This window comes from Rhinolophus hipposideros (genome assembly GCF_964194185.1).
Source record: "Rhinolophus hipposideros genome assembly, chromosome: 22".
Classification (NCBI taxonomy): domain Eukaryota; kingdom Metazoa; phylum Chordata; class Mammalia; order Chiroptera; family Rhinolophidae; genus Rhinolophus; species Rhinolophus hipposideros.
This window is the reverse complement of record NC_138068.1, coordinates 375,529-398,423: the sequence shown is the minus strand read 5'-3', so window position 1 is coordinate 398,423 and position 22,895 is coordinate 375,529. Positions and strand designations below refer to the sequence as shown.

The following is a 22,895-nucleotide window of genomic DNA, read 5'->3' as shown; positions in this document are numbered from 1 at the left end:
CGACGGCGGAAGCCCGGCCCCGGGCCGCTCTAGCCGACGAGGCCGGCGCGCACTCTATGGCGCGGCCGGACTGCGCGGAAGAGGAGCCGGGCCTGGGAAGAGGGGCGCGGTCAGGGCGACCGGGCCCGGGCCCGAGGTGACAGGGCCAGCGGAGGCCGGCGGCCCCGGAGGCTGGGGGCTGGGGGCGGGGGCGGCGTCCTGAGAGGATCCCGGGGAGACCGAGGAAACCGAGCGCGCAGACCCCGGCGGCCGGCGGCCAGGGGCCGGTTCTGCCCTTGCGCTCGAGCTGATACCGTGTCGCAGCCCGTTTTCGCGCCCCGGACGGGCGGGAGGCGCACACGCTCCGGCGGCCGCCCCGCGCTCCCCGCGGCCCCGGGAGCAGCCGCCGGCAGCATGGACGAGGAGAGCCTGCAGGCCGCCCTGCTCGCCTACGGCGCGCAGCTGCAGCAGGTGGAGCGGGCCCTGGGCGCCGGCCTGGACCCGTCGGCGCTGGCCGACCTGCGCCAGCTGCACGGCGACCTGAAGGAGCTGATCCGGCTCACGGAGGCCAGCCTGGCGTCGGTGAGGAAGAGCAAGCTGCTGGCCGCGCTGGACGGAGGGCGCCCGGCCCGGGACGGCGCCGACCACCTGGCCCTCCCGGAGCCCATTGCCGAGGTGCCAGCAGCCCCCAGGGCACAGCCGGGCCCCGGTCCTGAACCAGAGGCGGGGCCGGAACGCGGCCGGCCTGGGCCGGGGGAGGAGGACGGGGACGGGGACGGGGACGGGGACGAGGAGCAGGAGGAGGACGGGGACGAGGAGGAGGAGGAGGAGCAGGACGAGGACGGGGACGAGGAGGAGGACGGCGAGGAGCAGGAGCAGGAGCAGGAGGAGCTGAGCGGCAGGAAGGTGAACGCCCCCTACTACAGCCCCTGGGGCACCCTGGAGTACCACAATGCCATGGTCGTGGGCGCAGAAGAGGCCCGCGATGGCTCCGCAGGCGTCCGCGTCCTCTACCTGTACCCCACCCACAAGGCCCTCAAGACCTGCCCGTTCTACCTGGAGGGGAAGTGCCGCTTCCAGGAGCACTGCAGGTAAAGCCCCTCGCTCCTGGGCCCTGGGGCGACGTGGGCTCGCGGGGGGACCGGGGGCGTGGCTGGCCCTCCGCGCTCCTCTGGCCCGCACGGCGCTCACGGGCAGAGCTCAGGCCGTGGGTCCTTAGGGCAGTGTCCCCCTGCACGCGTGTGCTTGGCTTCGTGAAACCGACAGTGGAATGCGCTAGTCTGTGCGCAGAACTCACAACAGTTTCTAAAGGTAGTAAGGACACCGACTGTTAGTTTTTATCTCGTTACTGTAAGATACAACCGGGTACAGGAAGTAAACGTACAGTATGGGGAATTATTGTAACACCCTTGTAATCACCGCTCAGATCAAAACTACAAGTTTGCCGAGCGCCCTTGGAGTCCCTCCTTACATCACAACCCAACACAGCCTTCTCCCTCCTCCAGAAATGACCACTGTCCTGCCCTTTAGGGTGGTCACCTCCTGGAGTTTTTGCGGCTTACCACCACGGGGTGGACACCGCTGCACACACCCTGTCCCTGCCTTCCCTGGCCTCACAGTGGCACCGTTGATGGCCCTTTGGGCCATCAGTGCACAACCCAGTGCAGGGAAGCACTCGCCTGTGCACCCCAGGCTGGCGGCCAGCGTGTCGATCACACGGCAAGCCTCAGGTGCTGCTCGTTCACCAGGGGGCACCGGGTGACCACTTGGCCACTTTGCCTCTTGTCATCTTGGCAGCCATTGAGGCTCCATGCCCTATCCATTGACTCTGGGGGGGTTGTAAAATAGAGATCTTTTCATTCTGTGAGTTCGTTTTTGTTTATTAGCTGGAATAACATTAGCTGGAATGTTATAAAGAGATGCTTCCCGTCGCCTACGATTTGTCTACCCAGTGATACAGTTCATGCAGAAAAGGCAGGGTTTTTCTGTTTCATTTACTTAGTTTCCGAGGTAATGAATTGGTTCTCTTTCATCCTGAGAAGATGATGAATTCGCTTTCTAAAAATATTTAATATCCTTATGGACCCATGGATTTAAGTATATTTGATAGATTTCAATGCACTGTGATTCTGATCCTTACCGAGGCTCCCATTTTCCCACCCTTGGCAAAGTGGGAACCTCTTCGGGTGGGTTCCCCCATCCTCTTTATCTCACGGAGGCCCCTGGTCAGTGAAGAGTCACTAACTTCTCTTTTGCTGCTTTGCAGATTTTCTCTTTGTCTTTGGGTTCCAGCAGTTTGATCACAATGTGTTCTAGTGTGGGTCTTCTTGAGTTTATACTACTTGGATGCATGTCTTGCATCAAATTTGGGACCTTTTCAGCCATTATTCTTTAATTCTGCAAACATTTTTCTGCGCCTTTCTCTCCTCCTTTTGGCATTCCATTATTCATGTTTTGGTATACTGTGTTTTTTTGCCTTTTAGTATGTTTTGTAATTTTTTTCTTGATAGCCAGACATGATGTACTGGCTAGAAGGAACCGCGGTAAACAGGCCTGCAGTGATGTGGTGAGTAATGAGGGGAAGCGTCCTGTGGTTACAGGTCGGACAGTGAAGTTCGCGGACTCCTCCTAGAAAAAGTGCTCCATTCCTCATTGCTGAATATCACGATGGTCACCTTTGAAGTCCTCCCCTTGGGAAACTATGCTCTGACACCAGCGCCTAGTCCCCCCTTCAAAGCAATTTTGGAACTCTTTTTCTGGAATGGCCCTCAGAGCTGTCGTCGTATTACCCTTGATGTCCTGAATGTCATCAGAATGTCTTCTTTTCCATATTTCCTTTCTCTTCGGGTAAAGAAAGAAGTCATTGGGGGCCAGATCAGGTGAGTAGAGAGGGTGTTCCAGTACAGTTATTTGTTTACTGGCTAAAAACCCCCTCACAGACAGTGCCGTGTGAGCTGGTGCATTGTCGTGATGCAGGAGCCGTGAACTGTTGGCGAAAAGTTCAGGTCTAACTTTTTCACGCAGCCTTTTCAGCACTTGCAAGTAGTAAACTTGGTTAACTGCGTGTCCAGTTGGTACAAATTCATCATGAACAATCCCTCTGATATCAACAAAGGTTAGCAACACTGTTGCAGCAAGTTTGCGAACTTAATTGTCATACTTTGTAGATCTCAGTGTTTTAGTAAAACTAGGCCTCTGGACTAAGGACTGCATGTGTGCGTCTCAGATGCACGCACGCATGCACATGTGCATGCGCGAGGCAGGATGGCGAGAAGAGCCTAGAGCTGGGGTTTACCTAACCCCCCCCCCCTTCTGTCAGGCTCTGATAAGGCCCCAGCAGGCCAGGCTCTGGTGAGCTGGCTTCCCCGAGGGCAGCCTTGTAAAGAAGAACAGAGTGCCCTGGTGTGTTTCACAATGGCCCCTTTTTCTCTCCCTCTGCCCAAGCGCAGGGAATTTTTCTCCAGTATTTATTGTGAGAACTCAGTGGAGCTCCCGAAGTAAAACACAGAAGTGTGGAGCCGGCTAAGGACAGGCCCCAGAGGCTTTGGTTCTCAGGCTCGTCCAGCAGTCGGCAGTCAGCGCCCTGTCCGGGGCTGTGCCCTGGGGCGGCTGCTGCTGGCGGGTGGTGATTCTCTGCGTCTACTTGTCGGACTCTCCACATTTGGGGCTGCACTTGGCTTTGAGACCTCACTTCTCTAATGAGTCTAGAAAAGTTGTCGACTTTACCGTGTGTTCTACTTTCTCCTTTTTGTTTTTGTGAGGACGGAGAGGTGACTTCCAGGCTTCTTACATGCCAGACCAGAAACCAGAAGTGTCCGTGTAGTGAATTCATTTTAGTTATTGACTTTTCAGCTCTGGAGTTTCCATTTGATTCCTTTTATATAAATTCCACATTTATGATCCCTATTTTTTTATTTTTTTTAAAGATTTTATTGGGTAAGGGGAACAGGACTTATTGGGGAATAGTGTGTACTTCTAGGACTTTTTCCAAGTCAAGTTGTTGACTTCCAGTCTTAGTTGTGGAGGGCGCAGGACAGCTCCAGCTCAAATTGGCTCCAACCAACTGAGCCATCTGGGAGCTCAGTGGCAGCTCAGCTCAAGGTGCCGTATTCAATCCTCGTTGCAGGGGGCACTGCCCACCATCCCTTGCGGGACTCGAGGGGTTGAACTGGCAGCCTTGTGGTTGAGAGCCCTCTGGCCCATGTGGGAATCGAACCGGCAGCCTTCGGAGTTAGGAGCACCGAGCTCTAACCGCCTGAGCCACCGGGCCGGTCCGTCTACTCAGATTTTTAATTTTCTTTTTTAGCCTGGCTTCTTAGGAGTTCCTCTGTGTCTGTGTAGCTTAGTGGTCAGCCAGTGATTTAGGCAGAGACTGTGCTCTAACACTTCTTTCCCAAAAGGTGTCCGCCCTCAGCCAGTTGATCTGTGTGAATTAAGGGCTCATTCCCACCTCACCAGCCCCAGTCTCTTTGCTTTCACTTTGTCCTGGCGTGTCCTGGAGTTGATACATGCACCAAGTTTCCCAGGGAGCCAGGGGCTTGTGGACAGTGGGTCCCTTCGGTGCCCTTTCATTTTCACGGTCTGCCTGTTAACATGCCTGGTAGGCTCAGTGCCTGCTCCAGAGTTGTCCGTCTTCTCTGTGGTGTCGACCAGTTTCACCGCTTTTAGCTGCCAGGCTCTGGTTTGCAGCCTCTGCAGCTGCTTTTGCCAGTGAGGCTCATGTTGGGTGACTTGGGCAGGCGGGAGCAGTCCCCCACTTCTGTCCCAAAGCCGGGCAGTTTTTCAGGCACCATCTCTTCTCGGTATGTGTCTGCGTCAGTTTGCAGAGCTCTAGAGCTGTGAGCTTCACAGTTTTGCCTCATATTTCTGTGGAGAGCATTCAGTGACCTCTGCACACTTGGCCATGGCTGGAGCTCAGGGTCTTCTCTGTTGTTCTGGGTGCTTGTTTTCAGGTTCAAGTTTTGATTTACTCTGGTATGTGTTTCTATGAATGTTGTGAGGTGGGTGATTGAGTTTTTGGGTGTTTTTAATATGAAAAAACAAATTTTACGTTTTCCCTTCTGAAATGCTTAGTGCACCTTTCCCTGACTCATTTGTCACACTTCCTGTCCTGTGTGAAGTTTTGTATGCGTGGGGCTCTTCATGCCATGGGCCAGTGTGCCCATTCTCTGAGTTTTGAAATCATTTTACGGGTTTGCCATTAACTGCTTCTCGTGATTGGAAATTCTGGTCATTTCCAAGTCTTTAGTATTGGGCTAACAGCCTCGTGGCTGAACCTTTGCACACTTTCATTATTATTATCTTAGAGTCGTTGTTTTGAAGTGCTGGCTGGGTTTAAGGAGTATACCAAATTTTAAGGGGTCTAAGATCACTGAAGATTTCTGCAGAAAGGTTTAACTGGTGGTGTCTGTCGGTGTGCATGTGTGTGTGTGTGCGTGCATGTGCGTGTGCCTGCGTGTGTGCGACCCTGGGTTTAGTCCTCCCCTTTTGAACATGTTGTTTTGCTCCTACGTGGTATGGGGCTTTCCAATCCCAGTCTCTGCTGCAGTAATTTGGGGTCCGGCCTTGCCGCTGCTGGTGCCACTCGGCCGTTGGCAGTACCCTGTGTGTCTGAGGACAGCCAGGTGTGAGGGAACGGCTGGAGTCCTGCGGGGAGAGCCGTCTGAGGCCATCTCTGTCGCCATGGGATACGACTGAAACACCTTCCCTTTCCCCCTCGCTCTTCTTCCCACTGACCCCTGTCCGGGACAGCCATGCCCGGCACTGGCTCCGTGTCCTCGGTTGCTGGCGTAGCGTTCAGCCAGTCTCCACTTTGAAATGATGGTGCAGTGGAGGTGGATGTGTGTTCCTTTCCTCGTGTCTTTATTTGGCAAAGTAAAAGGTTGCAATCTTTTTCTGTGCTCATGTTTCCTCCTCCTTCTCTCCGTCTCCCCGCTCTCTGTTTCAATTTTAATCTCACTGGTTCACGGATCTGCAAAAGCCAAGGCAGCTATCAGAACTGGGTTCTCCTGGTGGGTTTGGGGACGACTCAGTCCTGTGAGCACACACAGCCGCCTTGACTATCAGATCCTGTCTGGGGCTGGCTGGCTGGTGGAGAGGCTCCTGGGCGTCCTCACAGTCATCTGCCAGCAGCGTTGTTCCTCTGGCGTGGAAAGCTGGGGCAGCGGGAGGCATCTTGACCTCGGGATAGCCATGTCCATCTCGAGAGCAAGAGTGAGACAGAGCGTGCGCAGGTGTGTGCATGGGTGTGTGCATGCTTGTGTGTACAACCCATGTGCACGTGTGTGTGGGTATGGATTGTGTGTGTGCGCACATGTGTGTACACAGGTATCACACAGGCGCATACGTGTGTGTGCACACGCGCACGTGTGTGTATGTCCCTGTCTCCCTCCTGGCAGGGCAATGCCCAGGCATGTAGGCTTGGCTCTCCTGGGTTCTCCTGCCCTGCTGGGCCGTGTCTGATCCCCTCCCCTGCGGCCCTCTCTGCAGGTTCTCCCACGGGCAGGTGGTCTCCATGGACGAGCTGCGTCCCTTCCAGGACCCGGACCTAAGCTCCCTGCAGGCTGGCTCGGCGTGTCTGGCCAAGCAGCAGGATGGTCTCTGGTACCCAGCACGAATCACTGGTGAGGCTGCCCTGGGCCTCACTGGCAGGGCCCTCCCTGGGGAGCCCTCTCCTTCTTCACACGTTATTCCCCGATGACCACTCCTTGACTGCCCCCGGTCTTGGCCCCACCTTGCTCCCAACTCCCAGTGTGGCTCCTACCAGCTGTTCAGGCCACTGACCTGGCCTGTCTTTGTCCCCTGCCTCCAGATGTGGACAGTGGCTATTACACAGTGAAGTTTGAGTCGCTGCTGCTGAAGGAGGCTGTGCTAGAAGGGGACAGCGTCCTACCCCCACTGCGTGCAGAGCCCGCAGGGTCCTCTGACTCAGACGGCGGCGGCGAGGGCGACGAGGGCGATGCCAGCTATGCCAAAGGTGTGGCGATGTCTCGGTCCCAGAAGCCAGAGAGGGGCCGAGGGCAGGCTTGGCATCCGTCACCCTGGGAGGCTCCCAGCAGGCAGGGACCTTGACCAGCTGAGCAGACAGCTGGAGAGGCTGAGGGCAGAGGCGCAAGCTGTGCCTGGTCCATGATGCTGGTGGGGCCCCACAGCACGTGGGGAGACCTACAGAGGCGCGTGGGTAGCCATGACAGTCCCACTTGGTGCACATTTGAGGGGAGGCCATGAGGGGCGGGGTGCAGAGGCAGGCGATGCCGAGGGAGTGGGCCCACGTGGAGGGGGGCCTGGAGTGCAGGAAGGAGCTGCTCCTCCAGTGCCTGGCTGGCAGGGGACGGGCTGTGTCGGGTCAGCCGGGGGCAGAGCGTTCCAGGAAAGGGGACTGGCTGGCCCTGTACAGCCCTCCAGAGGGGTCAGTTAGGATGGTGCGGGGAGGCGGCAGTCCTGTGGGATGGTCCATGTCCGAGGTGATGGAGGGAGACACTGCGCTGAGCACGTGCCACTAGCCATGGGAAGGGGGTTGGGGGTGAGGGGGCCCTCTGGGGAGAGGCCGGCACTCCTGTGGCCTGGGCCGACTGTGTCAGACTCTGCCATCAGCTCTGCCTACTGTCACACGACACCACGGGCAGAGGCCGAGGGGCAGGGGATCGTGGCCCTGTCCCAGAGCTGTGAGCTTTGGGCTAATGTTGGCCAGAGCCCAGGGTACTCTTGAGTCCAGCTGGGCCCAGCCACTGCTCTCTATTTCTTGCAGTGGTGGAAGCCAGCACCCCGGACCACGGGCCCTGCAGCTCCACCTTCGCTGGCTGGGAGGTACACACCCGGGGCATAGGCTCCAGGCTCCTTGCCAAGATGGGCTACGAGTTTGGCAAGGGTGAGTCTGTGCCTCAGCAAGGAGGGGGTGGGGCTGCCACAGCACCCCTGGGGCCCAGGAGCAGTGGTGCCAGCCTCGTGTGTCCCCAGGTCTGGGCCGGCACGGAGAGGGCCGGGTGGAGCCCATCCACGCCGTTGTGCTCCCTCGAGGGAAGTCGCTGGACCAGTGCATGGAGACCCTGCAGAAGGGGGCCAAGGGCAGCAAGGCTGGCCCCAACAGGCCCCCGAAGTGCCGGGGGCGAGGTGGCAGGCCCGGGGGCCGCCCGCCCCCTCGGGGCGTGTTCGACTTTCTGAACGAGAAGCTGCGAGGCCAGGCTCCTGGGGCGCTGGAGGCAGGGTCAGCCCTCCCAGGGAGGGGGAGCAGCAAGGAGATGTACCACGCCAGCAAGAACGCCAAGCGGGCCCTGAGCCTGCGGCTCTTCCAGACGGAGGAGAAGATCGAGCAGGCCCAGCGGGACATCCGAAGCATCCAGGAGGCCCTCGCCCGCAACACCGGCCGGTATGGGGGTGGAACTCTGCAGAGGGCAGGGCCCGGGGTGACCATGCCTCCAGCCCTGCTCTGGGCACCCAGCCCACAGTTCACCTGCAAGAGCTCGCCCCAACCGAGGGCGATGGGCTGCCTCTGAGGAGGCTCTGGCTTTTGGCAGCAGGACGGGCTGTGGCCACAGCAGCCTGGGCCTTTGTGTGACTGGAGGCCTCTCTCTAGGTACAGCGTGACAGTGGCCCAGCTGCAGGAGAAGCTGGCAGGAGCCCAGCGGCAGCTGGGGCAGCTCCGGGCCCAGGAGGCGGGCCTGCAGCGGGCACAGGGCAAGGCAGACACCCACAGGAAAATGACAGAGTTCTAAGCCCTGCACAGTGGATGGCTCCGCTGGCTCCCAGCTGCCCTCAGGAAGACCAGGCGTTGCCCAGCAACAAGATGCCGCCAGGAGACGGCCAGCCACTCCCAGGCTAGACTGCAGGCAGCCTTCTGGCCAGCATGGGGCTGTGAACACTGCCAAGTGGAGACGGGCTGCAGGGTCACGTTCTCACGTCAGCTGCCCACTGAGCCTACCTGCCAGTGTCTTAGGGAGTCTTGCTGGGATGGACATTAAAGTGACCGTGCTGTGGTGTCAGTGGAGGCCCGGCTGACTGTGTCTTTGGGGAGAAGGGGCTGTGGGGCGTGGCAGGGAGGGGCGGGTGAGGCCGCGGCTAGAGGCCGAGAGCCCAGGAGCACTCATTCTCCCTGCTCTCCCAGATGGGGCTCTGAGATGGAGCCTAGGATCAGAACCTGGGTCCCTCCATGATGCCTGACAGCCACAAATGGGGTGCGTGGTGGGAGGTGACTGGCCCTTCTCAGGCCCTCACGGAGCTATGAATGGGCAGGAAGACCTGGGGGTGGGTCTGGAAGCCCTAGGTTCACCCACAGCCACACCCATGAGCCTCAGCGGCACGAGACCACCCCTTCCTGTGCCCTGTCTGTCTCCTCGCTTGCGCATGCCCACCTGGTTGGGTGATGACGGGAGGTCGGCTCTCAGCACACACCCTCTGACTAATGTCTAGACCCCAGGCGGGGGCAGCAGCAGGTGGGTGAGGTTGCCGGGCTGCGGCAGGAGCAGCTGCACCCGCGTTGAGATGCAGTCAGACCCACAGGCAGGAAGTGAGGTGGGGAGCTCTGCCGAGAGCTGCAGAAAGGCACCACTCCTTGGGGTGCCGAGCCGCCCGGCTTGCCCCAGACAGGGCTGACGAGGTACCACTGTGCCCATGGCCTTGGTAAGTGCCTGCTCTGGCCTCCAGCCTGGCCAGGTCTCCAGGCCCCTTGGTGCCCTCCTGGGGGCAGGTAAGTGCTGGGTTCTGGGAGACTAGGCCCTACCGGGTCAGGGCGTTGGGACCTGGGCTGTGATCAGGTGAGCAGCCTGGGCCCTCTGGTGTGGGACGCCCACTCCCTGGGTCTGGGCAGACTGGACTAAAGGGCCGTGCCAGTTGTGGGTGGACCCCCGTCCCCTACAGCCCTGCTAAGAGCCCTGAATCCAGCCCTTCGGGGCTTCCGGCTCTAGTGAATGGCCAGGGGCATCACCTCAGACAGATGTCTGGGAAAAGAATGGCTATAGGTGAGGCTGGCCTGAGGCTCCAAGGCTCATGGGTGTGGCCGAAGGGGCCTCCCCAGCTCTCAGGTTTGGGCCGCAGTGACCACAGCGAGGCTTTGGCCACGTCACAGCTGCCCCCCCTCCTCACTGGCCACACTGTGGCCATCTGGGTCATCCTCGATGACTTGGGTGCTTCCTCCTGGGGACCAGGAAGAGCACACTTCAAACCTGCCCAGGAGCCCCCAGCCAGAGGCGGGAAGGTGGGCGCTGAGGCTGTCCTCTCGGCCTCAGCAGGAGGGAGGGGCAGCGCTTGGGGTTTCCTGTGCTGAGTCACAGCGCTCAACAGTGTGAGGCTCAGCAGTGAGGCTGCCAGGGGGTGCCCAGACTCTCAGTCAGCCCCTAGCACCCTGTCTTCTGCCTCCAGGCTGGTGCAGGACTTCACAGGATGGGGCCACAGATGTCCTCGGCCCCACCCACCCTCTGGGTCCTAGGGTGCCTGGCCCTGGTCCTTTGGCTCTGGGTGCTGTGCACAGCCTGCCACAGGTATGTCCATCCTTTGTCTGGGTTCCACGTGGAGTCTGGCTCAGCTGTGCGGCCAGAGGGGCAGGGCTCCAGGCAGGCCCTCCTTGGACCAGAGGCTGAAGCCCCCGCCCCCATCTCTGCCTCCCTGGCCTCACCGCCCTCTTGCCCCCAGGAAGCAGGCGCGGAGGCAGCAGTCAGAGCTGCAGGGCAGCGTGATGCAGGTGAGTGCCAGGCTCTCCCCTGGGCCAGGGCGCGGTCAGCAGGGGACCAACCAGCCTTCCTTGCCCCCAGTCACTGCCACTGCTGAGGCAACCGCACCTCTGCTCCCTCAGCAAGTCGGACACCAGGTTGCATGAGCTATGCCGGAGCCCTCCAGGCTGCAGGGGTGAGCTGAGCTGGGAGTGGTCAGGCTGTGGGTGGGCTTTGCCACACTGTGCCCCCTTAACCCACCCAAGTGACCTCTGCCCTGACCCTAGCCCCAGCCCCGCGGCCTGTCAGCATGGATCTCTTGCGCCTGCAATGTCTGGAGGGGTCCAGAGGCACCACCAGGCCCCAGGCAGCCTTCTCACAGCGGGAACTGCCCCGGCCGGGGCCTGCTACCTCTGCCACCCAGCTCTCCATCAGCCATGAGGCCACCTATTCCAACGTGGGGCTGGCTGCGATCCCCAGGGCCAGCCTGGCAGCCAGCCCTGTCGTGTGGGCAGGAGCACGGCTGACCAGAAGCTGTGCCAGACCTGGGCCTGAGGCCAGGTCCGTGGTGGCTGAATATGCTTGCATCCAGAAGTTCAAGGGAGCAGGTCTGGGGCCCCAAGGCCTGGAGCAGGGGAGAGCCGAGGGGACCCCAGCCATTCAGGTAAAGCAGAGGGTGTGAGGGGGGGTGGGAGGAGCTGGGCATGTCCTCATCAGAGTGGACGCTGCTGACCTCTCCCTGGGTTGGCTCTCTCTCTGCAGGTGGACATCCTGTACTCCAGAGTCAACAAGCCGAAAAGGAGAGACCCAGAACCTGCCACAGACCAGCAGTACCCCAGGGACGGGGGAGTGAGTCTGACTCGGGGGAGCAACCTGGCCTGTGAGGCCCCCCAACTCAGGGGCCTGAGTGTGGACAAGGGCCTCCTGGAAAACGTGTATGAGAGCATCCAGGAAATGCGGGCCCCTGACTGCCAGGAACCCCCCAGATGTAGCTATTAGCATGAGTAGACATGAAGGCCTCCTGCTTCCCCCCACGCCTCAGCCTAGGGAGGCGACTCCATTCCCTCCCTGCCCTGAACACCAAGTACAGATGTTCCTGCAGTGTGGGGCCCGGCCCCCCACCACACGCACAGCTGGCAGCACAAATCCCAGATCCCAGGGCTGCCCGTCTTGAGGGCCCTAGCTGCCTGGCCTCTCCCAGCCGCGTCTTAATAAATCCCCAGCTCAGGGAAGATGGACATATCGCGCCTCACAGCCATCTCTTCTTGAAAGCCGGAGGGGTGGGGTTGTCTGGAAGGAGTAAAGACACCCTCTTACCTCGGGTGCAAGCGCTCTCCCTTCTTGGTGCCTGGGCCCTGTCACCTGAGGCCACAGGCCCTCGGTCAGATTGAAAGACCGCAGGGAGTGGGGCGGGCCTAGGGGTGAGAGTCCCCAGGCCCAACAGGTTCTATATGGCAGTGCCGCCGACGGCAGGGTGGCCGCCCTAGGGTGGGACTTGGACCCTGAACGCCAAAGGAGGGCTCCACCATCCAGCCCTGGGTTACATAAGGGGTGAGAGTGGTGGGTAGTCCTGCGTTAAAGAATAGCCTGCTCCCAGGAAGCCCGCCAAGGAGACGCGGCCCCTTCCCCGGATCTGGCAGCTCCGCACGAGGGCAACCCCGCGAGGAAGCCGGCCCTCCCCGTCGGCGGTGGCAGCGCGTGCCGGCCAGGACTTCGCAAAGGCCAGGGGCGTCCCGGAGGCCGGGTGCCACGAGCTGGGCCCCCACCCGCGGCCCGCGCGGGAGCAGCCGGCCCGGGGCGGGGCCTCAGAGCGCAGACCAATGGGAGCGCGGCTGGCCCGGGCCACGGTCCACCTCAGAATGTTGATACAGCGCGCAGACCAATGGGCGCGCGCCGGGGGCGGGGCCGCGCGGAGGGGGCGGGGCAGGTCACAGCTTCGGGGCGGCGCGGCGCTGCCGGCTGTCGATCCAGGGCGGGGGTCGGCGGCCCCGCCAGCCCGGCCCGGCCCGGGGCTGCGTCCCGAGCGTCCGCCCTCGCCGCTGCAGCCTCGGTTCCCGACCCGCGGGCCATGCAGGCCGAGCGCCCCCCGGCGCCCAGTCCGGGCTGCAGGCGCCCCCCGCCCCGGGCAGCCGGCCGGGACCCCGCGGCCGCGTTCGTGTCGGTGCCCGCGCCGCCGCAGGTACCGGGCGCCGGGGACTGGCCGCCACTGTGCGCTCGCTGCAAAGATGGCGTCGGGGCTGCACAAACTTTGGGCCCCCGGGGGCGGGACGGCGGCCCGTGCGTGTCCGTGGGTCCGCGGGGCTGGGCCGGGCCGCTGGGGGCACTTGCTGCCGGGAGCGCTTCCCGCCGCGCCCGCTCGGGCTTGGAGCCGGGGAGGGGCGCGCCGGCCGCAGCCGGTTTGTGGGGGCTCCCAGCGGATCTGGTGTGGGCACTGGGGCACCGGTCCGCTGCCTCCGCTGAGCACACCCGGTCCGCAGGGCCCTGCCGTTAGCGGCGGCTTTGCGGGCTTGGAGTTCGCGACCCCGCAGGAACCAGAGCCGCGGGACCCGGGGACGTGGGCGGGGGCGGCGGCAGGAGCCCAGACACCGTCGACGCACAGCCAGGTGCCCGCGCACAGGTGAGCCGGCCCGCCTGGCCGAGGTGGGCGTGCGCACACGTGCTCTCTTGTGTGCAGGGGTGGTGGATGGGACGCAGGCTGGTCTTCTTGACACCCCCTACGGTGGTGGTGGTGGGGGCTTGTTTCGGGGCAGGTCAGGGTCCCGAACTGAGTTCCTGACCACACCCTCAGCTCTCCAGCCCTGGAAGACTTGAGTAGAAACGATAAGTGTGTTAGTATCTCTTGTTCCCCTCAATCCCTGGGGGCCATAGGTCAGAGCTGGGAGGGGGCCGCTGTCAGTCTCTGTGTGCATTTGAGGCTGTGCCCCGGCGTGGAGTCCACTGCCCAGGAGTCCCCAGGCTTCTGACGCCATCTCTCCAGCCCTGCAGTGAAACCCTCTTGGGTGCCCAACAACCTGGACTAGTGGCTGCACAGGCAGGAGTGGGCTCTGGCCAGCCGGCTGGGGCCTGGAGACCCACTTCTGCTTGGAGGCGTTTCCCCTGGCTGCTGCTGACTGCTAGCTGCTCCTGCCCCCCACCCTCCCCGCCTGGCCCTAGGCCCACAGCTGCTGTCTCACAGCCCTGGTTAATGTGTGATTAGGGGAGGGTTGGGCTTCTCAGCGCCCTGGCCCCACCAGTGGGGCCTTAGACCCTCGTCCAGCACCAGGGTCTGGAGACACCTGGAACAAAGCCTTGGACGCAGATAACTAAGGCTTCAGGGAGACCCCGGCCCAGGCCCTGCTCCTGGGGGTTCCTGGAGATCTGGGGCCCTGCAACCCGAGCTGGGGGTGGAGCTGGGCCTCCTGCCCAGAGCCTGCAGAAGGGAGCCTGCTGTGCACACACGTGCCCAGGCCTGCACGCGTGTGCCTAGCCAGGGGAGGGGTCCGGAGTGCTTACTGGGCCCCACCCACCACCCCCACCCCCTTTTCCTCCAGAGCCCCCCAAGGAAAAGCCTGGCTGGATGAGGTCATGGCAGCTGCAGCCCTCACAAGCCTGTCCACTAGCCCCCTCCTGCTTGGGGCTCCAGCTGCAGCTTTTAGCACAGGTGAGACTTAGAGATATGGCATGGTGCAGGGGTGGAGGCAGGGCCCAGGGCCACTGTTCCTCCAGAACCTGGGGCCGGGGAACAGCATCACATTGTAAACAGGACATCAGGACCCCCCTCCCTGAGGCCAAAGCCCCAGTGCCCCAGGCCACAAGTCTCCATGACCTTTCCATATACACCTGGCTGACCAGTTACTGCCCCACACAGGCTTTCCCCCTTTATCCTTCCTGTGTTAGGGAGGTTAGTACCCAAGCTGCTGTGGCCAGCTCCTCCTTGCTACTGCCTCCTCCAAGAGGGTTTTGCCCACCAAAGTCACCTGTGAACAGATAAGCAGGTGAGGCTCAGAGTTCAAGGGACTGATGACTGCAGCTCCTGCACAGCAGCCTGAGTCAAGGATGTCCTGACACTGGCCTGGCATGTCCCCGCAGAGCCTGGCTTACAGCCCTGGCAGGAGAGCCTGGTGAGGCCGCGAGGCAGTTACGGCAGCGGCCCCAGTGGGGACTGGGGCTGGGACCTGGCCAGTGAGCAGACCTCCCCAGCCACCCCATCGCCCCCACTGCCCCCTGAGGCAGCCCACTTCCTGTTTGGGGAGACTGCCCCTAGGAAAAGGAAGGTGAGCCCTGGGGGCAGCACTGGGCTGGGGTACACACGGGTGGGCGGCTGAACCTGACCCTGGCCCTTGTCACCCAGAGCTCGGTGCAGGTCCTGTTCCAGTGTCTGTGGAAGCGCTGTGGGAAGGTGCTGAGCTCGGCGTCCACGATGCAGAGACACATCCGCCTGGTGCACCTGGGGTGCGGTGGCCGGCAGGTGGGGGTGGGGCAGGCCACTGGGCCACCGCTTCAGCTCCCACCTGCTGTGTCCCCGTCAGGCGGCAGGCGGAGCCAGAGCAGAGCGATGGTGATGGCGAAGAGGACTTCTACTACACGGAGCTGGATATTGGTCTGGATGCGCTGACCAACGGGCTTTCCAGCCTGACACCGATGTCCCCCGCAGCCTCCATGCTGCCCGCATGCCCTCATGTGGAGCTGCCGGAGCCCCGGGCCCTGCCTGGCTTGCTGCACCCACTGGCCCTATCCCCACCCCCGGGGCTGAGCTCTGTGGCAACCACCCAGGTGTGCCGCAGTGACCACGCCTACCAAGTGGGTGAGGTCACGGGCAGCCACTGGGGCCGGGTCTCCGGGCGCTCTGGAGGGGAGCGAGACCACCGTGTTATCTCCTCTCAGGGCTGCCTGGCACCCACCCAGCTGGAGCCACAGCCCACCACAGGCGGGACCTGCATGCCCGCCCTGCCCTCCAAGCTTGGTGCCAGCCTGAGGTGCGTGTGTGTTTTGAGGGGCCGCGGGCAGGCGCCAGGCGGGGGAGGTCCCGGCCCAACAGCGCTCCATTCCCCTGTGTGCTCCCCCAGGAAGCCCCGAGGTGACGCCAAAAAGTGCCGGAAGGTGTATGGCACGGAGCACCGGGACCTGTGGTGCGCTGCCTGCCGCTGGAAAAAGGCCTGCAGGCGCTTCCTGGACTGAGCCTAGTCGCCCCGCATTCTCCCTCGGGAGTTAGAGGACACCAAGCTCCACCCCCAGCCCTGCCTGGGGTCTCTCCTAGCTGCAGGGTCTACTTTTTAATGGGGACCCCCAGAGGTGGAGGAGGGGCCCGCCACTCAAAGTGCCTCTGAAGAAACCAGCCTTTTGCACTAAAGCCCCAGGGTCCCCGGGGGTAACTGCCCTCCCTGCCTGTCCATGGACTTGTCAAGGGTGCAGCGGATGGACCCGGGATTGAGGTCACATGGGAGCCAGTCCCGGGTGCACTTTGAGGGGTTTCGGGGAGGGGCCTCCCAGCCCACAGGTGACCTGATGGTTCAAGGGCCCAGGGCTGACATTGGTACCATGTTTGCAAAGCTCAGGTATCTTGCCAGGTGAGGAGAAAAATTAAAGGTTTGGGATTTTTCCAGAAGTGTGCCTTCCTCCTGGGGGAAAGGACGTGGAACTGGGACTCTGCCACATGCAGGGATGGTGGGCTGGGCAGGCCTGGAAGGCCAGCAACAGGCTGCAGAGTGCTGGGGGTCACGCTGGCCACGTCCGCCCAGTGTGAGGCTGGAGGACAGGACACTGAAACACACATGAGGCATCTGCTTGAGCAGCAATTTCCCAATTTATTGAAAGTGATCGCTTTGCAAGAATGTCTAAGCTAATCCCGTCACAGAAAGGAAACCCGCAGGTAGGCCCGGAGCCCAGGCAGACAAGACATTGCAAGACCACTAGAGAAGGTTGTTTACCTGTCCTGTGGCTACAGAGAAGCAGGCGACAGCCCTGACGTCCCACTGACCCATTACGAAACCTCCCCCCTGATAAGAAACACATCTCCAATACAAACACAGGTTTATAATAATTAATATAAAGTCAGTATAATATAGATTATCCCCAGAAAAAAATCAACACTCTTCAAGCACTGCCCTTTGTCTTTTTGACAGGTTGAAAGCATGTTGAAAAAATAAATATTTAAGAAAAGCACACACACAGCACCCTCACTACAAGTATTTCTAAAAGGGCTGCATACGAAACACAACATAGTGTCTAAAAATAAAAAAAAACAACCATTAAGTATGGCTTTTTAAGAGTTGCACATGTCACAGAATGAGCGAAAATAAGATTATCTTTCATAATATTGCAAAAAATTCCAGTTTTTGCATTTTCTCAGAGTTTTCTTTTATATAAAGGAAGATGTGCAAAGTTGGAAGCAGTAGCTGTGTCTTTTGAATCAAGGTCCCAAGGTCCCCATTGAGTCCTGGCAGTGTTGTGACTCCCAAAACCCAGGGTCCAAATGTACAACCTGGTTGGGATCTGAGTTTGGTGCAGAAGTTGTCTGGGTCCCGGCCCCACCCGACCCCAGGAATTCACCACCCACAGGACTGTTTCCCACTTTGGTGTTGCAAACACCAAGATACAGACGGACACAAATGAAAAAGTACAAAATGTGAAATGTAAGCTACACACTTCCTCTTCGTAAAAAAATATTTATTAGTTTAAACATTGATTTGAAAAAAAAAAAATCAGTCACATAAAAAAACCCTTCATGACACACCTTTCCCTCCTTGCCTCCAGAGAGGGGACACCACACGGGAATGTGAACCTGCCACCCAGCGAACACCAGGGCAACTCGGGGGGCCCTCAGTCTTCCAGTACAGTATTGGTTTTAAGGAAGAAAACACCCCTGTGGCACTGACAGTGGACCCCCAGAAAGGTGAGCAAGGGCCGTCCAGAGAGAGGAGTGAGCAGGTCAGAAAGAGCAAGACGTCCTGAGTGCAGAGGCAGAGGTGGCCCAGGTGTGGGCAGGACGGCCTGAGAGGTGGGATGGGTGCAAAGCCCAGAGACACCTGTTGATAACAAAGGTCTGGTTCCATTTTACAAGAAAGTAGGTCTGTTTAGAAAAAGGGTTAGAAAGTGGGGGAGGTACAGAGTTCTGAGAGTCCGGGAGCGGGGGTGGGGGCGCTCAGCCAGGCCTCCCTGGTGAAAGGCGGAAAGGGGAGCACGTCCAGCTCTTGCGTGGGCCTGGCCCACAGGGCAGGAAGAGCTGGCAGTGTGGAGGGCTCAGCGCCCACCCAGCTCCTGCCCCCAGCACATGTTTGGGAGAACCTCGGCCCTTTCTCTTAAGGACACCAGTGTCAGGAACTCAGAGAATCCCCAGCGGAGGGAGGGGGGCAGGCAAGCCAGGTGACAGCTCCAATGGGAACACCCTCTTGGAACTCATAGAAACAGTGGCTGATTTTACTGAGAAATAAATAAGACAAGAGCTGAGACCTGTCCCCTGGGGCAGGACTTCCAGGGCAGCACCACGTGTGTGCAGCGGCACGGGCCAGCCTAGGCCCCCCGGCACCCAGCAGCAGCCCAGATGGCTAGTGCCCCGCGCCACCACTGGAACGTGCGTCAAGGTTTTGTGGAGTTTCCCACCTAGAAGGAGTAGGTGTGACACAATAGCAAACGTGTGGGAGCCATTTGGTTTGGAGTCAGTGGGAGAAAATGAAAACACTGCCTCCAGCCAGGCACCGGGAGTCCTCCCGTGGGACGAGCTGCAGAGTTGTGGGAGCCGGGTGGCTGGGAGGGTGGACGGGCTCAGCAACGAGGGGGTGTCGGACACAGCCTGAAAAGGGCAGACAGACAGGCGTCTGTCCTGTGGCCCGCAGTGCACGAGGTGGGCCTTTGCTCTCCACAGGGGAAAAGAGAGCACAGGTCGTGAGCGTGTGTGACCAACAGCAAAGGGACTTGACAACAAGCCAAAGGAAAGACAACTCTGTTTTGTCAAGTGAGGAAAGTAATGCCAAACCCAACAATTCCACGTCACTGCCTCTGCATGACTACTTCGAAAGTTCGCTTACCCACTCGGAGGCTGAGCAGCACCCGCAGTCAGGAGCACGGCCTCCAGTGCCAGCAGCAACAAAGGAAGCATGCAGGGGTGGGGAGGGACAGCAGGCGTGGCCTGGGCAACAGGCTGGGCAGCGCCCAGGGACAGGGCCAGCCCCAGGCTCTCCAACGAAGTACACACAGAACTAAGAGTGGGGTCCCCTGAAGGGACCCCGAGTGGGCCTGCAGTGGGGAGCAAGGTCCCCAGCTGCTGCCTCCACCAGAGGATAGCACCTGGGAGCCCTCGGTCCGGCGGGGCTTCTGCAGCGGTTTTGTGTGGAGCACCAAAGCCCAGGGCCTCTCTGGGCACAAGACCTGGGATCTGCGGGCGGGCAGCAGAGCCATGAGGACAGAGGGCTCCAGGCAGTGACCAGGCTGCTGCAAGGGGCTTGAGGGGACAGGATGGGCTGGAGCACGGCACATGGCACGGGAATACGAAGAACTCCACCCCCCATCTCTCGGATCCGAGCAGCGCCGACCCTGATCTGGCCACTGGGCCATCAGGCATCCCGAGGCCAGGTCGGCGAAATGGGCCTCCCTGCTGCTTAGCTCACACACGCCTGCTGTTCCCACAGATGGTGGGAAAACGCTCTCCCTTCACTCAAGCCCACCCTGCACCCCACCAAGCTCATGTTCCGTCCCAGAGCCCCCACGTGCTGGGCCACACCTGCTTCTGAGACCACAGGGCTGCTTTCTTTGAGTGTGTCTTGGGGGCAGGAGCGGAATAGAGGACACCTGGAGGAGGGGGCGCGAGGGTCAGCACGGCCCTGCCCGGCGAGCGAAGCCCCTAAGCACTGCCCCCCCAACCCCCAGCCAGGGGCCTAGGAGATCCAGGTGAAGTCCTTGTCAGGCCCCCCCGAGGGGCTGCGGGGCTCCTGGGGCGAGTCCTGGCCGTCCTGGCCGTCCCCCAGCAGCGCGTCCTCCTGGACCAGCCCCACGTCATCCTCCTCCTCGCCCAGCTCCTCCTCACCCTCCCCTCGCGGGTCGTCAGGGTCCTCTAGGTAGGGCCCATCGCCAGCGAAGAGCTCGGGGGAGCCATCGGCCCCAGCGGTGTCCAGGGGCCCGGCCATGCCATGGCCGGCACAGTCGGCACACACGCCATGGCGCCGGGAGCCGTGCTTGATGCCCACGCTGGCGGCTGACATGAACACGCGGCTGCACAGTTTGCACACGTACTTCTTGTCCTTGCTGTGGACCTGTGGGGACAGGGCAGCCAGTGAAGGGGATGGGGTTGTGACCAAGGTTCAGGCTGGAAAGGGGCCGCTGAGCTGCCCTGGCGGTGTTGTGAACACGCCGGGTGGGTGGGTCACGGCCCTGGACTTCCTGACTCGGTGGTGCCCCCCATGTCCTCCAGTCACACCTGGCCCAAGACCCTGTAATGACCTCCTAGGCTACCGAGTGGGGCCACCCAGCACAGCAGACATGGGGTCGGGGGGCAGCCTGGGGAGGAGCCCCTGGGGAAGGGTGAGCGGGACCCTCAGAGCCTGCAGTTCCTAGAAATGCGGCGTCAAACCACATGGTCCCCAGGACTCTCTCGGGTGTTCTCTGTTTGTTTCATATATTTTAAATCCACGGCTTCTGCAACCCTCCCCCAACAAAAGAACAAAAGCGAAAGGCACAGCCACAGGGATACTGTTTGGCGGGCAGGGTGGGGCCGGGGGCAGTGCCAGCCGCAGGGACACCGCGAGGGAGAAGGACCACATGGCCGGTACTGGTCTGAATGAACCACTGGAAGGAAGGGAGAGGTAGGGACACGGGCGCCATGGCAACCCCTGGCTCCACTGCTCCAGTGGAAGCCACCCCTGCATCTGCTGGAAGTCGGGGCTCAGGTACCTCCTCGGGGTCAGGGGCGCTGGGGAAGTTAAAGGGGATGCTGCAGACCCCTCCACAGAGAAAAACAAGCCATCACATTTCAAGCACACTTCCAGGGATGCTGACCCTCCGGAAGCCCACCCACAAACCCAGGACAGAAGTCCGGTCCCGTCCACGCGGAGCGGCAAGGCGGACCGTGAGCCTGGAGCAGGACGCTGTTTACTGAAGTATGAGTGTGGCTTTGCTAAAGAAAAGATGCAGCGACCCGTGTCACGACAACTTCGCAGCACTGCTAGTGTGACTCACAGAGGCAGTTAGTTCCCTTTGGACACGACCCCTCTCTCTGAAGCACTCGCTAATGGGGCCTCTGCAGCTCCTTGTGGATCAAGCAGGGGCAGGAGCCGGACAAAAGGGACTTGGGACGTCACCATGGCCGGCGGCCCAGCAGCTGTGCCCTCCTCTGCTGGATCCCACCTGGGGGCACTGGGGCCCCCACTCCCAGGGCTGTCTCCCCCAGCCAGCATTTTGAACTGACCTCAAGGGATCTCCCCCAGGTGTCCTCACCCACAAGTAAATGCCCTGCTGAGCTGGGCTAGGTGAGGCTGCCGGGGGGGCGGGGAGCCAACGAGAGCCAAGTCTGACGGGACCCCCCCGAAGCAGCCAGAGCCTCTCCAGGTGGTGGGCTCTGCTCACGCGCTGACGGACACATGTGGCAAGGACCCTGTTCACTCAAGTGGTCACCCTGCCAGGGGCCAGGCCTGAGGCGCTTGCTGTGGCCCAGCCCCCAAGTCCACCACTCTTGTGCCACGGCAGCCTGGGTCATGCTTGCCAGTATGACATGGCCCCTCCAGACTGGCATGGCTGCCCTGGTTCCCTCACCACCTGGTGGGTCTGCTGCTGACGGTCAGCAGGTCAGCCTGCTACAGGCGTCCAGCCAAGCCTGTGCACCCACAGATGACTCTGCACACCCCTAAGGGTGCAAACTGACGACATCACTCCAGTGGCCTCTCCCCAGCCCCCGTGAGCCCAGGGCTGCTGCCACCACCTCCCCTCCAACAGCCCCAAGCCCGAGCTGGCCCACCTGCACAGAAAGCCCTGAAGTGAGGTGCACCCCAACCCCCATGTACCCCGCCTCCAGTGCACATGCAAGGGGGCTCAGTCACCGCGGGCAGCCTCCTGGTCTGGCCCCCAGCGCAAGCCGCCCGGACTCCTGGGTTTATCTCACCCGCACAGAGGTCCCTCACCCTGTCGTTTCTTTGGAATCTGCCTCCATATCAAGGACGACCTTCTCTATCATTTCCTGGCCAAGCACATCCACCATTCAGCACCTGCTACCTGACAACTTCCGGCCAGCGCCCACGAGACACTGGTAACCAACACCTTTCAAGGGCAGGGAGGTGTGGGACTGGGCTCCTGCAGTGACTTCAGGGCAGGGGCACAGAGGACGTGACCACGTGGGGAGCCTTGTGGGGCCAAGAACAGAGGTCCTGAGAAGAGGAAGCATTGCTGAGGTCAGGCTGGAGTGGAGGGGCCCCAAAGGCAACCGGGGGATGGTGCCTCTGCACCCAGGCCAGGGGTCACAGCCCGCTGGGGTACATGGGGGTTGGGGTGCACCTCACTTCAGGGCTTTCGGTGGCACTCTGCACCATCGGCTGCACACCCAGCGGGGTGCCGGGTGGAGCCCCTAGGGTCCCTGGCTGTCCCCTGTGCCCCACACACTCACCAGCGTGTGACGCTTCATGTGCTCGCGTCGTGTGAACTTCTTCCCACAGATGTCGCAGGGGTAGGGCCGCTCGCCCGTGTGGGAGCGCATGTGACGCTTCAGAATGCACTGGTGCATGGCCGAGAAGCTGCAGTACGGGCACTTGAACTTCTTCCTGATGACCGTGAACTCATTCACTGAAAGGCAGCAAGCGAGTCACCACACGGCCACTGCCTGAGGGCCCCTGCTCACGTCCCCACCGGCCTGAGGGCCCCTGCTCACGTCCCCACTGGCCCGAGGGCCCCTGCTCGCACCATCCCCACTGGCCCGAGGGCCCCTGCTCACACCGTCCCCACTGGCCCGAGGGCCCCTGCTCACGTCCCCACCGGCCCGAGGGCCCCTGCTCACGTCCCCACCGGCCCGAGGGCCCCTGCTCACGTCCCCACCGGCCCGAGGGCCCCTGCTCACGTCCCCACCGGCCCGAGGGCCCCTGCTCACGTCCCCACCGGCCCGAGGGCCCCTGCTCGCACCATCTGCACCGGCCTGAGGGCCCCTGCTCACGTCCCCACCGGCCTGAGGGCCCCTGCTCACATCCCCACTGGCCCGAGAGACCCTGCTCGCACTGTCCCCACTGGCCCGAGGGCACAGGGCTTTCCTCTTGAGGTGTCAGAGGTACTGGGTGGCCTGGGACAAAGACAGGTCACAGGCAGCTGCATCCACTTCTCAGACACAGC

The 22,895-nt window shown here is 61.3% G+C and overlaps 4 protein-coding genes across 4 annotated transcripts in view; 3 read left to right on the top strand and 1 right to left on the bottom strand.

The window, feature by feature from the left end:
* The first annotated feature begins 62 nt into the window (after window positions 1–62).
* On the top strand, window positions 63–8,962 carry ZGPAT (zinc finger CCCH-type and G-patch domain containing). The gene is made up of 6 exons (XM_081034709.1): window positions 63–1,070; window positions 6,469–6,602; window positions 6,791–6,955; window positions 7,727–7,846; window positions 7,936–8,344; window positions 8,552–8,962. Exons 1-6 carry the CDS (start codon window positions 394–396, stop codon window positions 8,688–8,690), a joined length of 1,644 nt encoding a protein of 547 aa, XP_080890835.1. The 5' UTR covers window positions 63–393; the 3' UTR covers window positions 8,691–8,962.
* Window positions 8,963–9,006: 44 nt separating this feature from the next.
* Window positions 9,007–12,502, top strand: LIME1 (Lck interacting transmembrane adaptor 1). The gene is made up of 5 exons (XM_081034712.1): window positions 9,007–10,451; window positions 10,603–10,651; window positions 10,722–10,815; window positions 10,907–11,283; window positions 11,382–12,502. Exons 1-5 carry the CDS (start codon window positions 10,354–10,356, stop codon window positions 11,616–11,618), a joined length of 855 nt encoding a protein of 284 aa, XP_080890838.1. The 5' UTR covers window positions 9,007–10,353; the 3' UTR covers window positions 11,619–12,502.
* SLC2A4RG (SLC2A4 regulator) lies at window positions 12,502–16,199 on the top strand (the record flags this gene model as incomplete). Its single annotated transcript, XM_081034710.1, is given in 9 exon segments — window positions 12,502–12,519; window positions 12,522–12,668; window positions 12,670–12,798; window positions 13,097–13,236; window positions 14,150–14,259; window positions 14,688–14,872; window positions 14,950–15,050; window positions 15,128–15,574; window positions 15,665–16,199. Coding segments are annotated over 9 exon segments (1,389 nt in total). The 3' UTR covers window positions 15,777–16,199.
* Window positions 16,200–16,384: 185 nt separating this feature from the next.
* ZBTB46 (zinc finger and BTB domain containing 46) overlaps window positions 16,385–22,895 on the bottom strand; it is a 45,862-nt gene continuing 39,351 nt past the window's right edge. The window contains exons 4-5 of the mRNA XM_081033261.1: window positions 22,183–22,358; window positions 16,385–19,843 (exon numbers count right to left, since the gene is read on the bottom strand). Coding sequence (XP_080889387.1) covers window positions 19,469–19,843; window positions 22,183–22,358 — 551 coding nt within the window. The 3' untranslated portion in view covers window positions 16,385–19,468. The remainder of the gene's footprint in view (window positions 19,844–22,182; window positions 22,359–22,895) is intronic.

Coding starts and splice junctions, on each gene's coding strand:
- LIME1 (XM_081034712.1), top strand. CDS start 10,354: ATGGGGCCACAGATGTCCTCGGCCCCACCCACCCTCTGGGTCCTAGGG. Junction 10,652..10,721: donor TGCAGGGCAGCGTGATGCAG/GTGAGTGCCAGG, acceptor CCTTGCCCCCAG/TCACTGCCACTGCTGAGGCA. Junction 10,816..10,906: donor GAGCCCTCCAGGCTGCAGGG/GTGAGCTGAGCT, acceptor CCCTGACCCTAG/CCCCAGCCCCGCGGCCTGTC.
- ZGPAT (XM_081034709.1), top strand. CDS start 394: ATGGACGAGGAGAGCCTGCAGGCCGCCCTGCTCGCCTACGGCGCGCAG. Junction 1,071..6,468: donor CGCTTCCAGGAGCACTGCAG/GTAAAGCCCCTC, acceptor CCCTCTCTGCAG/GTTCTCCCACGGGCAGGTGG. Junction 6,956..7,726: donor CGATGCCAGCTATGCCAAAG/GTGTGGCGATGT, acceptor TATTTCTTGCAG/TGGTGGAAGCCAGCACCCCG.